Source organism: Octopus bimaculoides, chromosome 6, assembly GCF_001194135.2.
Source record: "Octopus bimaculoides isolate UCB-OBI-ISO-001 chromosome 6, ASM119413v2, whole genome shotgun sequence".
Taxonomy (NCBI): Eukaryota; Metazoa; Mollusca; class Cephalopoda; order Octopoda; family Octopodidae; genus Octopus; species Octopus bimaculoides.
Window position 1 is genome coordinate 5,306,745 of NC_068986.1, and position 15,643 is coordinate 5,322,387.

Here is a 15,643-nt window from a genome sequence, read left to right on the forward strand (position 1 = left end):
CCCATACAGCCCCTCCTGGTGAGGGATCATCATGTATAGACTCTTGATGTCAAGAGTGAAGAGAAGTTTATAGGGGCCAGGAGGGAAGGAGAAAGAGTTGAACAGATGAAGAGCATGGTTGGTGTCATGGATTTGAGAGAGGAGGGAAGCCACTTGGGGGGCAAGGACATGGTCAAGATATCTGGAGATGAGTTCGTTGGGACAGTTGCAAGCAGAAACGATGGGGCGGCCAGGGTTGTTAGGTTTGTGGATTTTGGGGAGGAAGTAAATTGTGGGAGTGCAGACAATGAGGTTAGAAGCAGTGGGGAAGAGATGGGAGGAGGAGATGAGGTCAGGGATAGTGGAGGACACAGTCTGTTGGCAGCTGGGTGTGGGGTTGGAGGAAAGAGGGCAGTAGAAGGTGTCTTGAAGTTGGCAGAGAGCTTCCGCCTTATAGAGGCCCGCATGCCACACCACCATGGCTCCACCCTTGTCAGCTGGCGGTTTTATGATGATGTCCATGCGGCGTTGGAGACATTGAAGTGCCGAGAGTTCGGCTAGGGAGATGTTTAGATGTCGGGGATGCTAGGAAAAGTCAAACCGGTCCACAGCACACAGGCAGGCGCCCACAAAAAGATAAGATCGGCTGCTTGGAACTGGCCACATAAATAGCACCTACTACACTCTTGGAGTGGTTGGCATTAGGAAGGGCATCCAGCTGTAGAAAAATTGCCAGATCAGATTGGAGCCTGATGCAGCCGCTCGTTCTCCAGACCTCAGTCACACCGTCCAACTCCATGCCACCATGGAAAAGGGACGTTAAATGATGATGATGATGATGAAGGAAAATAGGACAAAGTAGAAAATGCAAAAATAATTTTTTGAAGAATATTTTAGTGCTGGTTTCAGTCTGCATGAAAGACAATTAAATTGTGGAAAAATTAAATTAAATGTTTTAAAAATATTTCCATGTTTTTCAAATACATGGTACATTTTCCTTTTTTCTGTTTTTCTCTCTTTTTTACTTTTGTGAAGGCTCAGCAGATAGGTAGTGTTTGAAGGAATATTAAATATTCCTTCAGACCTGCTACTACTTATTTTCTTTATACATATCAATTCGTGTGTTACTTTTCAACCTTCTACACACACACACACAGCCCGGATAATTATTTATTAATAAACGACATTGCATTGATATTGTACTTATTCTCTTATCAACAACAGGACGAACATTTGAATAAAACCAATATGGATTACATAAGAGTATTTAATGGGACAAGTAAAACAAACAAAAAAATTAAAATTCTGTTGAAGGGAGATAACAGATATTCTCTATAAATGTGAGTAACGAAAGGGTGATGTCAACAAGTCAATATTGGCAAGTTGTTATTTCTTAAATGATGGCCAATAAATCGAATCCGTTTTTCGATGATGACGAACTCGATGCCGAATTTTTAAAAGGTTCCAGGCACCCAAACAGAAACCAGTTTGGATATGACAATGATGAAAGCCCACACCAACTGTTATCGAAAGTAGAAGAATCAGAAATTAGACAACTTGAAAGTACTCGAAATGCTTTAGCATCCATTTATGATTCTGAACAAATGGGAATCGCCACTGCTGAAGTGAGTTTATTACCTCAGTAATTTTACGTGTTTATTCTTTCAGTTGCGCTCACCTTAGATGATAAAATAGATTCTGATACATTGATTTTTTTTCTAGGAATCGAAAAATTACCCCTACTTGACAAGGTTCGTACATTTGTCATAAACATGTCTTCGAAACGAGAAGTATAAAACAATTCTGAAATCCGGTCAGGACTAAACAAAATTTTATGTAAACAGCTAAACATTTTAATTATAAATCCATACTTGTTTAATTTACAAATATTATGACAGATATGTTATTTTGACAACTTTTTTGTCCAGCGTATGTTATTTCTCATTACATCAGTTGTTTCTTGATTCGGTGATATGTAGTAACATGCAACTAAGCAATAGTGGAATTTCTTCCGGCTGTTCACGTTCTGTGTTTAAATTCCGCCGATGACTTAACTTTTTGATGTTTTAGAGATCGATAAATTAGGTACCAATCGAGCACTGAAATTGATGTAATCAACGAACCTCCTCCATCAAAAACCGTTAATCTTGTGTTATTTTAGGTTAAACAACTATTATTTTATGCAGGTGGAGGTGTCAAAAGAAACCTTATTTAGGCGATCTTGAAGTATAACGTACCATTTATTTTGTCAAACTTTAATGGTTACTATTTTACCTCACGAGATATTTTCGAAAAATAATAGTCGATTGTCCATATAATTGAACCCTCCCAGTGCTGATACCTGGAAATGGTTTCATTTGCACACACATAACTGACAAACAAATCGACTATTATGTTTTTAAATTTAATTTAGTAGGGATTCATCGGCTCAATATTTTTAATATCCGGAGAATATTTCTTATTTTTTACACACACACACACGCAAAGTTGTATTAATTAATCTATTAGCAGTTGACTTGTTTTAATCAAATGACTTATGTAACAAGAAGCCAAAAAAAAAACTTGTTTGAACCACCCTATGTAATATTAGGACTGGGGTCAAGTGATAGTATTGTTTATATTCTTAGCACTTTAATAGGCCAGACATTTTAAAATGTCATTGTTTACAACATACTGTTCTACTTACTATTAATTAATTAGATTGATAGTGTCAAACAACCTTATCTCTACCCTTCTATATCGTTTACATCAATGTTCCAGTTTCTTCTGAAAATAATGCATTAAAAAAGACGATAACGTTGACAACTCGACTAATTAATTGCATTACATATTTAGCATAATTTGGAGATCATTTTCTTTTTCCTTTTTATCATTATTAAAAGAAAAAGAACTCTTCTTATATATAATATTGACCCTCACTAATTCGGTAAATGTAGTGTTAGAATAAGGAGTTTGTCGGATCAATAGCGACCACTTCATCATATCTTTAAAATACCCAGTAAAGGGGAAAGAAACGTTAAATAAAAAGAAGGGAAATTTTTAATGAAAAACTAGTAAAATGCAGGATACAGATTCAGTAATTCTGCTGACATAGGGCTTACATACTTAAAAACAGGAACTTACAACTAACTAGTTTATATATCACGATGTGAAAGCTGTCAATTCGTTCATCTTATTCATTTGAAAATATAACTGAAACGCCAGGAACTGATGATGAAACCAGTTTTGGATGTTTCTTATTATTCATTGTCTTCTTAATACACATCTTTGATGTGCTGTTAGCAAAGAACTAGAGCAATTCTTTTGTTTCTATATATCATACAATGTCAGAGAGCCAATGTGTAGTTCACATAAGCTTCTCACAATCAGCTGTTCTTTTCAAAAGTTCATGTTTTTCTCTGATGGACACAATGGATAGTGTTTGTGTGTTTACACAAGAAGCAGATATGCATTTGAACCATGTTTAGAGCTAAATGTGACCCAATTATAATAATGAATTCTTATAAAGGCACAAGGGTAAGAACTGTCAATCCTGTTACTCCTACTTCCAAGACTTAGCTGAAACATATTTCATCCATCCTAAAAGATGAAATGTAATGTCAGTCTAGCTGGGATTTGAGCTCAAAACAAAGATTGTAACAAAATACTACAAAGCACTTTGGCCACTGGTCTAACAATTCTGTCAATCCACTATGGGTTATAACAGGCCTAGCTAACTTGAATTTCATTGCGGGCCACTTTAATTGCAGAAAGTTTTTTGAGGGCCACTTGTATACTGACAGAATTGAAAGCATTTTGCTTTCTCATGTTATTATTACAATAATGATTGTTGATTAAACGTGAAATATTATCATTGCAAAAACAGAAGTATCTTTCTTTTTTTACTTTTCATTGTAATCTTTAATTTTTGATGAAATTTTAAAAATGTTTAAATAAACCCATTTCAAGAAAGCATCAAGCAGGCCACAAGATAAAAGTCTGCAGGCTGCATGCAGCCTGTGGGCCTCAGGTTGGCCAGCCTTGGGTTATAATAATATATGCAGAAAAACCCAGTAGAAATGATTTTCCTGTGTTTACAAGTTTGCTCCAAAAACACATTTGTGATAATTGAATACATACATACATACAGCAAGCAAGCAATTGGACTAGGCTCCCTGTTTGTTTGACAATCACTTTGCAATGCATATTGCATGCATTTTATCATAGCACCAGCACTTGATAAATTGCCTTGTCTTTAGCAACACTAAAATATTCTTTCTTCTCTACATTTGTGCTTGTTTATTCAAGGAAGTATATCCTCCTAGAGAGTGAATAGGAATGTGCAGACTACAGCAAGAGTGTAGTACAAGGGAATAGAGATAGGTGATAGAGAATACACTATTGGAAAAGACAGTGATAACTTATCACTGATAAGCAACAACAAGATGGTTGCTGGTAAGCTGAGCCATGGAGTCGGTACATTAAAAACTTTGACTCATTATTTTATTGTTGGAACTCCCAGTTTCAACTCTTCTTGTAATTAAAATATAAAAGAAATAAGCTATAAAAGAAAATCAGGAATATCTTTGCTTATCACTTCAAAAATCTGAAGTACATCAAAGGTGAAACTAAAACACTAAACACTCAAAGTAACTTAAGAAATGACTAATTTAAAAGAAACAAACGTGTTCAGATACATAGCCTTCTCTTTTTGAGATGAAAGCTTTGTCTTAATGTAAAATTTAAATAAATGTAACATGAAAGATTACATTAAATGAAATAAAAATTATATCATGAAGATAGAAAACATCTTTTCAAATTGAATAAACAAACATATCTATAGAATAGAGGTTAAATAAAATGACTGGAGCCAAAGCTGGTACATTTGTACTGATTCCAGTCCAACAATTTAATAATTACTTCTGACTCTGACTCCTCTGGCCTATTGGTAAGGAGATTAAATAGAAAGGCAGCACAAATGGTATGGTGGTTGAGGGGGCAGTGAGTGAAAGGAGGGAAGTGGTGGTGGAAGAGGGAGTAATGGCGGTGAGAGAGTGTGTTGGTTATTAATAAAAAAAGGATGTTGGTAAGTGAGTAATTGGATATGAGCCAGTTCAGTGTTATCCCTCATTATAGAAACAATAGGAGAAAAGTGGAGTAATTAAACAGTGATGATATATTGATAGTTAAATACAGACAGATCCACATCCTAACATTCATCATCAACATTTTGTGTTCATTTTGCCATGCATGTGTAGGTAGATCTTCTCAAGCACCACATGTTGCCACATGTCTTAGTTTTTTGTCATTTCCTTCACAAGATTCAGTCTCTTGAGAGCAGTCTTTGCCAGTTTATCCTGTCTTCCTTGGTCTCCTTCTGTAACAGCTCCCATCATTTGGAACACTTGAACTTACTTTGTTCAACTGATATCTTTGATAGGCATTACATGCTCATGCAAACACAGTTTTCTCACTTCCTGTGTTTCTAAGTGGTGAAAATAACTAACAACAACCTCCTCCAACACTTTCAATCTTTCTCCCTTCTTAGTGACCACTAGTATGATTTTTTTAAAAACCAAATCTCCTGGAGACCTATTTTCATGTTATTCACCAGTGAGCTCTCATCAACAACAAACTGGTAAAAAGTATTGCTTCATTCAACATCTGCAAGGCTTTTAATTGTGTTTGGCATGAGAATTTTTTTTATAAAAACGCCTGCTTGTGGATTCTCTCTGTTTCTCATCTGGATTCACGTCAGCACACACTATTGCAGTGTGTGCTGATCTTTCTGTGATTTTCACTCTATCCTCTCCAATCTACTTACCAGCACTACCAATATTACTCTCTTCTATGCATTCAAAACTTTCTATTCCCTAAACTCCTAACCCTAACCCTAACCCCATGATTAGTGACTTTAATAATTCCCCAGTGAGTTCATCCCCACTTTGTTTCCTTCAGTAGTGTGAAGAGACAATCTTTACACAGGAAGAAAACATGGCACCCACTTTCAACAAACTTGACAGGAACAGAAGCAGAATCTTCAAGGTTGCTACAAATGCTTGGTCTCACCATCACTGAGGATTTCTCCTGATGAATATGGATATCTCACCATCACAAAAAACGGCATTCCTTTTCAGAGCCAGAACAAATATTCACCCTATAATAAGCTCAGGTGCAACGCGAAAGTGCCCTGTTCTTTCGTCTGGAACAGTGCTACTATTATTCACATAGATATCAGAGACTTCATGAAATCATTCATTAACATTCTCTAACCTCTGCTTCATAGATGTGCTGTCTCATCCTTTTATCTTTTCCACTGAACTACAATGGTGTCTACTCTTCAGAGCTGGCTGGTTTCGTGCCACCTCCCAATTCACTTCCTTTCTTCTCTCATATTATGTGACCCTGCACCAAGCCCCACATTAACCTTGACACTTATCCTCAGGAATTCCCTTCCTTGCACATCTTTCCTGCGTTAGGCGGCTTTGTAAATGCTGAGAAGGAACATAAACTGTATCAGTTTCCTCAGCCACAAGAAAACCTGTGTAGATCATGGGAATAACCCCTTCCTCCAGACCACGTGAAATCATAATTGTGGCTAGAGCACCCATGCCAGTGACAAGTAAAAGGCACCCAGTACACTTTGAGGAGTGGTTGGCATTAGAAAGGGCACCCAACCATAGAAACAAAGCCAAAATGGACCAGCACCCAGTTCCAGTCAAACTGTCTTACCCAGGCTAGCATGGAAAACAGAAGCTAAATAATGATGATGGTGATTAGGTTTCATATCATCTACGGAAAACATTACATTTGTTGTAAATGTCATTAAACAACTGGGAGTTACTGACTCTAATGTATGAAATAAAATCAAAAGAATTTTGCTTCCTGGGAAGTACTATCCACTTCTACATTAGAATCTGAGTTTCAGAGAATGCAACAGTTGTTTGTAATTACCTCTGCTCCATAATAAATCATCCCATTACTCCATCTCTTTAGTTCTTTTCCTAGAACCACCAATGAGGATTGTTGAGGCAACCCTTATATGGAAACTCAATTTGCTAGATTGGATAATATAATCTGCAGTTATCTAGAAAATACGACAGGATTGTCACACTTGTTGGGGTTAAACAACATACTGTCACAATGAATATAATCACAAAGTATCTGTATATGACTTTGGTGAAAGCTTTGGGGATTCACCATTAAATATAATTGGTTTTGATGAGCCAACAAAATAATATCTATGTGGTTAGCTGACCTACTAGAAATAGCAGCCAATTCTCTTTTAAGCTGTTTTGTATTATTAAAAAAAAAAAAACGATACATTAGATTATGTTTTAAAAAAATGGGATGGTCACAGCTGACTACAGTAAAGAACAAGGAGGCTATTGTTATGCTGTAATCTTGCCTCTTCAGGAGTCAGTAAATCAGAACTCCCAACTAATATTAATCTATTCCCTCTGAACTGTCAATAATTTCTGCTCTTTATTGATGGGACTAATTCAAATATCCATTTGTAATAGACTTTAAAGAGTAACTGACATTTATTGAATTAATATAGTCTGTAGCAGTACTGAATTGATATATTCTGTGACAGTATCATGTTGATCATCAGATACTTATAGAGTTTTCTGGAGTATTTTACCAACCATATTCTACCAATCTTAAAATGAGAACATGAATGTTGAAAACAGTTGCAGAAATTCCAGATCATTTTGGCAATGAGTACAGAGATCAAACAACGAGAAATGACTCTAAAAATAATTGAAAAAGTGGCACTGTCATAGTATTAGCTGTCAGAAGTGAAAGTAGAACTGACAAGGAACGTTACTGCTGGTTTGAGTTGATTCTTTGGCTACTGACTGACCGGAGCTATCTATCTGTCTGTCTGTCTGCCTATCTCACTATCTATATATATCTATCTATCTATCTATCTATCACTCGTTCACCTCTGTTTGTGTCCGTAAAATTTATCAAATTAGAAAACGCAAATTTAATATAAAAATATATTTTCTGAAATTAGAAATTATTTAAGATATAAAAATATAATTTTCAATAGAGAGAATTTATCAAAATAGAAAACAAATGAAGTTTGAAGTTTAAAAATAATAGGATCGACCACTCACGACTAGCTAGCGCGGACGCGCAACTGCGCGTTCGGGACCACTCTGCTTTAGTAGTACCCTTATACTCTGTGTGTTTTCAAACGCATGGATATAGGTGTCAAATTTGTTCCAATAACTTTCGAGTGATAGATAGAGAGAGAGAGACAGACAGACAGATAGCTCGCTCCGGCCAGTTATGGTATTAGCTGTCAGTAGCCAAAGAATCAACTCAAACCAGCAGTAACGTTCTTTGTCAGATTTTTCTACTTTCACTTCTGACAGCTAATACCATGACAGTGCCGAAAAAGTAGATCTGCAACTTAGGGCTGACTTGTGTTGGTCAGGTCTCAAAGCATCTCACTGCTTACTGCAGTCCTTCTTCATCACCTGGCACATATAGCAACACAGAAAAACTAACTCTGGTGTAGTGTATCATCATTTTTAGCATGGTTTTTATAACTGGATACCCTTCTTATCACCAAACCACTTTACATTATGGACTGGGTACATTTTATTGTGTCAGTAGCATACGGGATTTTGTCCCCAATAAGAATAGACTGCTTTACCTTATGCTGTCTTGCATGTGTGTGTGTGTTTGTGTAAGAGAGAGAGTATATTTTGTATGTATATACATATATAAATTAGTTGAAAGACTAATGTGGTTGCTGTTTAGGTTGAATATTCCTTGGTTAATATGAGCAAGGGAGCAAAGGATTGGAGAGAATGCTTAGAAAGCTAGTGATTATAGCAAGTCTGAGTTAATCCTTGCTAATCAGCCAGATGGACGTCTTTTGCATGCTGACTAAACTATTTGTGTATATTCAACAGCAGAATCCCAGATCTGTACACTAATGTAGGTTGTACTTGAGATTTATAGGAGGTCAGCAACAGGACTGAAGTATTATCAGGTCCTAAAGAGAAAAGTCTTTGGAATGTAAAAGATCATCAGAAATCACGAAGCCTAGTATTTGTAGTAAGTGGATGGTATCAATGTGCAGAAGATGAATCCATGAAGGATGATATCATGTGCATAGAAATTTGTGTGTGTGTGTATTGTTGGTAGTAGGTTGTTAGTGTATAGAAAGATGAATGTGGGGTGCATAACTAAACTTTGTGGTAGACCAGAGTTCATAGTATGGGTCTTAGAGCTATTTTCAATCAAAGAGATAACACTATCATTTTTGAGATGGTGGAAGTGAAAGCTGTAGCTGATAGGACTGGAGAAGTTGTGTATTTTTTGTGCATTTCCAAATATTGGAATATATTCCTGAAGAGAGAGAAATTGAAGAGTTTATCAAGGATAGAAGCTGCACTAGAGCGTATCACTTGAAGGTCATGGAAAGGATGCTGTCAGGATTGGTAACTTTGTGTCGGTGTGATTAGATGAGTTTGTAGAATGTGTGCAGTGTGAAATTAGAGGTTTTGTCGGTGATACTGCTACTGAGCCATCTTAGTTGAGGAATGGTGGTTAGGAGGATTTTACAAAGCTGGTAAAGGACTTTTTGGCAAGGAACAAGGACTGGCTGTAGTTTGAAAGGTAAGAAGGCTTGCAGACCATGTGATACACAAAAGAATTGTTTGCTTTTCTGTTCCTAGTTTTGTAGTTGATGGTGGTATATTTAGCAGCAGCAGTAGTGGTTGTGGTGGTAGGTGGCTGGTTGCCTCCCAGAAGATATAAGCAGTGGCCTTTTCTTGCATTGTTCAGCATAGCAGCAGGAAAACTACTTGTAGAGTTTTAATAGTGTGTGTGTGGAATATGAAAGAACATGCTTAGGAGGATGGATTCAATCACTGGTTTAGCTATCTCAGATTGATTGTAGCTGATAGACACTGGGAATAATAGACATAAAATTGGCAGAGCTCCATCAATTAGCTGGTTTGAAATTTCCGTAATTCTTTATAATTAATTTCAATCAATTTATTTTTCATTCCATTTTAAATCAGAATAAGAACCTACCTATTAAGTATGGAATATTTGGTATTTTTCCATGCAAGAATTATTTAGATATTTTGAATTCTATCAAATGCATAAAAATGTGGGAAGCCCATCAAGATTAAACTTTAATTAGGTTTTCAGTATTACCAATTTTGAAAGGAACAGTGATGCTGTTGTTCATACTTTTATCATTCTGTGCTTGACTGGAAAGATTGTAGTGACTGCATATATGAAAATTGTAGAGGATTTTTGTGGGACTACTAGAGTAATGAAGTTATACCTTATACAGTAATCCTAATCATAATTTTATGTCTGCTTTTTTTATATTGGTTGGTATGGGTTGGAGAATATATTTCAGTGCAGTGTTTTACCACTAGTGGTCCTTTGTAATTTCCATTGGAAGGCCCAGAGTATACTAATTGTTTGCACATCTGTTTTCTTCTTCCATTGGCTCCTTCTACATGCAACATCATTTGACACTTTTTCACTTAACTATCATTCTTCATACACATTGCATATCCCTTTTTCCACCACAGTATTCTCTTTTGCTCGTTGCAACTGATTCCTTTAATGCCCAGTATTTTCTCTATACAAGTGAGATGGGGTCTTCTGACCCATCTAGAAGAGTTGTAAAGCCAAATAAGAATTGACCCAGACAGAAGAGTTGTCAATCTGAATAAGATTTGACCCAGACAGAAGAGTTGTCAATTTGGATAAGAATTGACCCAGACTGGTATGTTTAACTCATACTAGCTTGGAAGACAGATGTAAAGCAATGAGGATTATCTGAGCTACATTATTATTTTTTTTTTGCTTTCAAAACCTTTTGGAAACATTTTCAAAGCATCTTGACCTCACTTCTTTAACCTATTGTTTAATTCATTAGACTGCAGCTATTGTGGCGCATAGCCTATAAGGGTTTAGTCAAATAAATTGACTGAAGTAGTTTTTTTTTTTTAAGTCTTGTACTTATTTTGTCAGTCCCTTTTGCCAAACTGCTAAATTACAGGGACATAAACAGACCAACAGCAGTTGTGGTGGGAGACAAACGCAAAGACATACACATATAATGGGCATGCACAGAGTTTCTGGATACCAAATGCACTTACAAAGTGCCATAGCAGAAGACACTTGCCCAAGTTGTTGCATAGTAGGACTGAACACCAAAAGAAACAAAATTTGTAAAATAAAGGTTTAAGTTGTACATAACAAGGTGCACTACAACAGTAAATATCCATAACACACCCTTTTAAAACAACCATAAATCTATATGCTATTATTAATCTCATCTTTAGAAATAAAGTGGTTTTCTATATTTACATCTACATAACAGTAAGCTAGCAGAATCGTTAGCATACCAGGCAAAATGCTTAGCAACATTACATCCTTTTGGGGTCAATAGAATTAGTACCAGGTGAACACTAGAGCTAATGAAATTGACTTAGTTCCTTCCCCAAAATTGCTGGCCTTGTGCCAAAATTTGAGACATCTAGACATTTTGATTGGTTTGATCTTCAATTGTAATCAGGTGTCTTTGTTCTGGATGTATACACAGTAGTCGATTGGATTTTGTCATTGCCAGTGCTGGTGGCATGTAAAAAGCACCATTTGAGTGTGATTGATGCCAGTACCACCTGACTGGCCCTCGTGCCGGTGGCATGTAAAAAGCACCCACTACACTTGGAGTGGTTGGCGTTAGGAAGGGCATCTAGCTGTCAAAACCATACCAGATCAGATTAGAGCCTGGTGCAGCCTTCCGGCTTGCCAGTTCTCAGTCAAATGGTCCAATCCATGCCAGCATGGAAAGCGAATGTTAAACAATGATGATGATGATGATGATGATGAGGTAATATTAAGACACCTGATGACATATCAAACCAGTTGAAATATAGCTGGCAGAATCATTAGCATGCCAGACAAAATGCATATCAGCATTTCTTGTAGCTTTACATTCTGAGTTCAAATATCAGCAAGGTTGACCTTGCTTTTCATCCTTTCAGGATCAATAAAATAAGTACTAGTTGAGTGCTGCGGTTGATGTAACTGATCAGCCCCCTCCTTTAAAATTTCAAGCCTTGTACCTATTAGTAGACAGAAATATTGGAAACATCTTACAGGTCTAGATATAAAGGTTATAGTTTGAAAAATTATAACCTAATTAATGACTCCTCTTAAACATTTATAATAGTAATAAATGTGAAATTCTATCTGCCTGTCCATCCAGGACCCCTTTATCTCAGTCTCCATTTGCTCTACATAGACATATTATACCTTTTTGAAATTAGGATGATCCTGGGATTGAAAATCTGCCTTTCATTTGGTTCTTGAACATCCAGCATTAAGATCAGGTCTGGATGAGGATTTGGTAATGCTAACAGCTGAAAATTCAAATTTTAAAAGAGCTCCCAAAATTTGTGAACTTAAAAGTTTTCATTTAAACTGAATTTAAAACAATACCACATTGGTAGGGTACCAATAGGGGCTTTATTATTATTGCACTGTTTAAGACAGTGAGCTGGCAGAATCGTTAGCATGCAAGGCGAAATGCTTAGCCATATTTCGCTTGCCGCTACTTTCTGAGTTCAAATTCTGCCGAGGTTGACCTTGCCTGTCATCCTTTCAGGGTTGATAAATTAAGTACCAGTGAAACACTGGGGTCAATGTAAGCAACTAGTCCCCTCCCACAAATTTCAGGCCTTATGTCTTTTGTAGAAAGAATTACTATTGCTCTGTTTAGCTTTGGGTCATAGGCCCAATTAGCCCTTTGCAGGAGCTAGCATAAGAGTCCACACCAAGTGCGACTTTTAAGCTAGTTTAACATAATTTGAAAGTTATGATTAATAAGTGAATGTTTATTTTTATTATTCAGGAATTACTTCATCAAGGTGAACAACTGGACAATATAGAAAGGAAAACAGATTCAATGTCTGTAACCTTGACAGCATCTCAGAAACATATAAATAATATCAAAAGTGTGTTTGGTGGCATTAAAAATTGGTGGAATCGTGGATCAGACAAGAAACTTAGTGAAACAGATTCCCCACCTTCACGTAATAGCCAGCTGAAAGAGGCAGTGAACAGTGCAGAAAAGATACCACGACCAGTTGGAGGAACTCACCGAAAACAAGAACTAAATGATATGTACACTGATGGGCCTGTTGATTTAGATAGGAAGTTTTTGGCTGGAAGTCGTATGGCTGATAGCCAGATGCCTGATCAATCACGTCATATAACAAATAGTCAACATGAAACAAAGATGAATGAAAACTTAGGTATGTATACTGTTAGTTCCAAACATACCATTTTATTTTAGTGTTTAATCATCATTGTCATTTAATGTCAATTTTCTATGCTTGCATAAGTTGGACAGTTTGACAGGAGCTGGTTACACAGAAAACTGCCAGGCTTTAGAAAGGTGTCAAATGTGTCCTCTTTATATTGTCTTCCTGTTTGCATTAGTCCATATAGATAGTATTTATGTTTATTGTTTGGTTGAGTTCCTACTCCTATCTTGTCTTTATTATTGAGGGCATTTAAAAGTTGATATAGAAAATAAAAATTGTAGGCATTGGAGGCTTTCTGGTTAAAGAATGAATGGTTATAGAGTTACAGGTAATTGTTTTAATATGGGTAATATCATTTACATTTTTGTGCATTTAGTGTTGCAGATGAAACAAACAGTATTTTTGATAAGAAATACATTGACACTTTCATTGTAGTACTATGGAAGAAATAATCTTAGTGATAGCAAAAGCTGGATTGCTAAATGAAGTAGGATTGTGTTGAGAATTGCTCACAGTACTCCTATTAAAATAAAGAATAAGACATATAACAATAATAAAATAGAATCTAAAGACAGTAAAATCTCTAGCAGGTATAATAATAGAAAGGATAAAAATGAGAAGAATGGAGCCTATTCTAATAATAACATAAATACCGGTAATGAGACCATAATTAATTATCAAACTAAGGGTTCCAGAAGTAGTAGAGGGACTGATAGGATCTGCTTTCATGAAACATAGGAATACTAAGAATAATAATGTTGTCTGGTATAACATTCCTTTCAATTGTGCAATCTCTACCAATGTATATAATAGGTTTATGGCGATTTTGGAGAAAAACTTCCCAGCTTCACATAAGTATAGCAAACTCTTCTCCCATAGGAGAATCAGAATCTCATATTCCACCCCTCAAAATACAGGTACAATTATAGCCCACTTGAACATAAAAAATATAAACTTAGCCTGTGAGATTGATAATAATAATGATAATAGTAGTATAACCCCTAATAATGATTCTAATAATAGTAGATATGTAAGAATCCAAAACAATAGGACTAATATAAATAAAGGTAATAGTACGTATGATAACTCAAGCAATAATGACTTAACATTTGATAATATTGCAATGAATTTGAGCGATACCTCTAATGGTGACACTGTAAATGTTAATGATAGGGGAAGTAATGATAATAATAATATCTGCAGCTGCAATTGTAGAGAAGGATCCCAGTGCCCATTATTGGGTTGGTGTTTAGCTGAAAACGTCATATATAAATGTACAATAATGACGGAAACTAATAACTTCATTTACATTGCGTGCAATGAAAAAATGCCTTGATAACAATTTTTCATCTTTTAGACGTAGGCATAAAGCTAACAGTACCTCATTATCTATGGAAATCTAGGAACTCAAGGATAGTAATAGTGAATTTAGCCTGAAATGGGATATAGTCCATAGAGCTGAGCCATACAAAAATTGCAATTTTATTGTTGAAAATGCACCTAAATTTCAAAAATTTTGAAGATTTTAACTAGTATGTTGTTTTATATATACTCCTTCTAGTCACTGTAGCAGTGTTGTTAATTTATTTAAAATTTGTTAATATTTTAATTTCAGATTTGATGTCCACTGGCCTGTCTCGATTAAAAGGTCTTGCTTCAGAACTAGGTAATGAAATAGAAGAACAAAATCTTCAGTTGGATCGCATTAACACAAAAGTCGAGGGAGTTGATTCTTTAATTCAGGGTCAAGAGAAACAGTTACGAAGAATCTTGAGGAAATAAGAATTTAAAAAACAGTCACCCAAATAAAATAATGAACACATCTTCAGAATTAAGTTGTTGACTTACTCCAGAAAAAAACCCCAAAAAACAAACAAGAAACAAACCTTTTTGATATTTCAATTAACACATTTAACAAATACAAAATTAATTAATGTTTTCTAATTAAGATGTAAAAATTTAAATATTGCAAATATAATTTTTTGTTTTGTTTTGTTTTTTTAATTACTATCTTTGTTTGTTGTCTTGCAACATACCAATTCTTCTCAGTCTTGCTTGTTTTTAGTTTTGGTTGTGCTCTCTCTCTCTCTCTCTCGCACACACACACACACATGTACATTCAAATTCTGTTAAAATTTACCATTCTTCTTTCTTTCATATTATTTTTAAAATTGAATTAAACAGACTCCAGTTGTGTTAACAGTCAGACATCATATCTATGTTGTTAAACTATCATACCAGAACATTTACTCAATATTATTTCTGTTTATGTAACTTGAAATACATACTAAAGGTGACAACAAAATTCTATCTTGGATTTATAATCAAAGCATTTTGTCAGTATTGTGCAAAATGTTTGA

The 15,643-nt window shown here is 35.5% G+C and overlaps 1 protein-coding gene across 1 annotated transcript; it reads left to right on the plus strand.

The window, feature by feature from the left end:
* Nucleotides 1-1,214: 1,214 nt before the first annotated feature.
* Nucleotides 1,215-15,261, plus strand: LOC106880272 (synaptosomal-associated protein 29). The gene is made up of 3 exons (XM_014930145.2): nucleotides 1,215-1,604; nucleotides 12,869-13,271; nucleotides 14,899-15,261. The coding sequence occupies exons 1-3, from the start codon at nucleotides 1,377-1,379 to the stop codon at nucleotides 15,063-15,065; spliced, it is 798 nt and encodes a 265-aa protein (XP_014785631.1). The 5' UTR covers nucleotides 1,215-1,376; the 3' UTR covers nucleotides 15,066-15,261.
* Nucleotides 15,262-15,643: the final 382 nt, after the last annotated feature.

Bases quoted from the DNA above. Each gene is read 5' to 3' on its own strand.
- LOC106880272 (XM_014930145.2), top strand. From the start codon at position 1,377: ATGATGGCCAATAAATCGAATCCGTTTTTCGATGATGACGAACTCGAT. The intron at 1,605-12,868 runs GTGAGTTTATTA...TTTATTATTCAG, and splicing joins TGGGAATCGCCACTGCTGAA to GAATTACTTCATCAAGGTGA. The intron at 13,272-14,898 runs GTATGTATACTG...TTTTAATTTCAG, and splicing joins AAAGATGAATGAAAACTTAG to ATTTGATGTCCACTGGCCTG.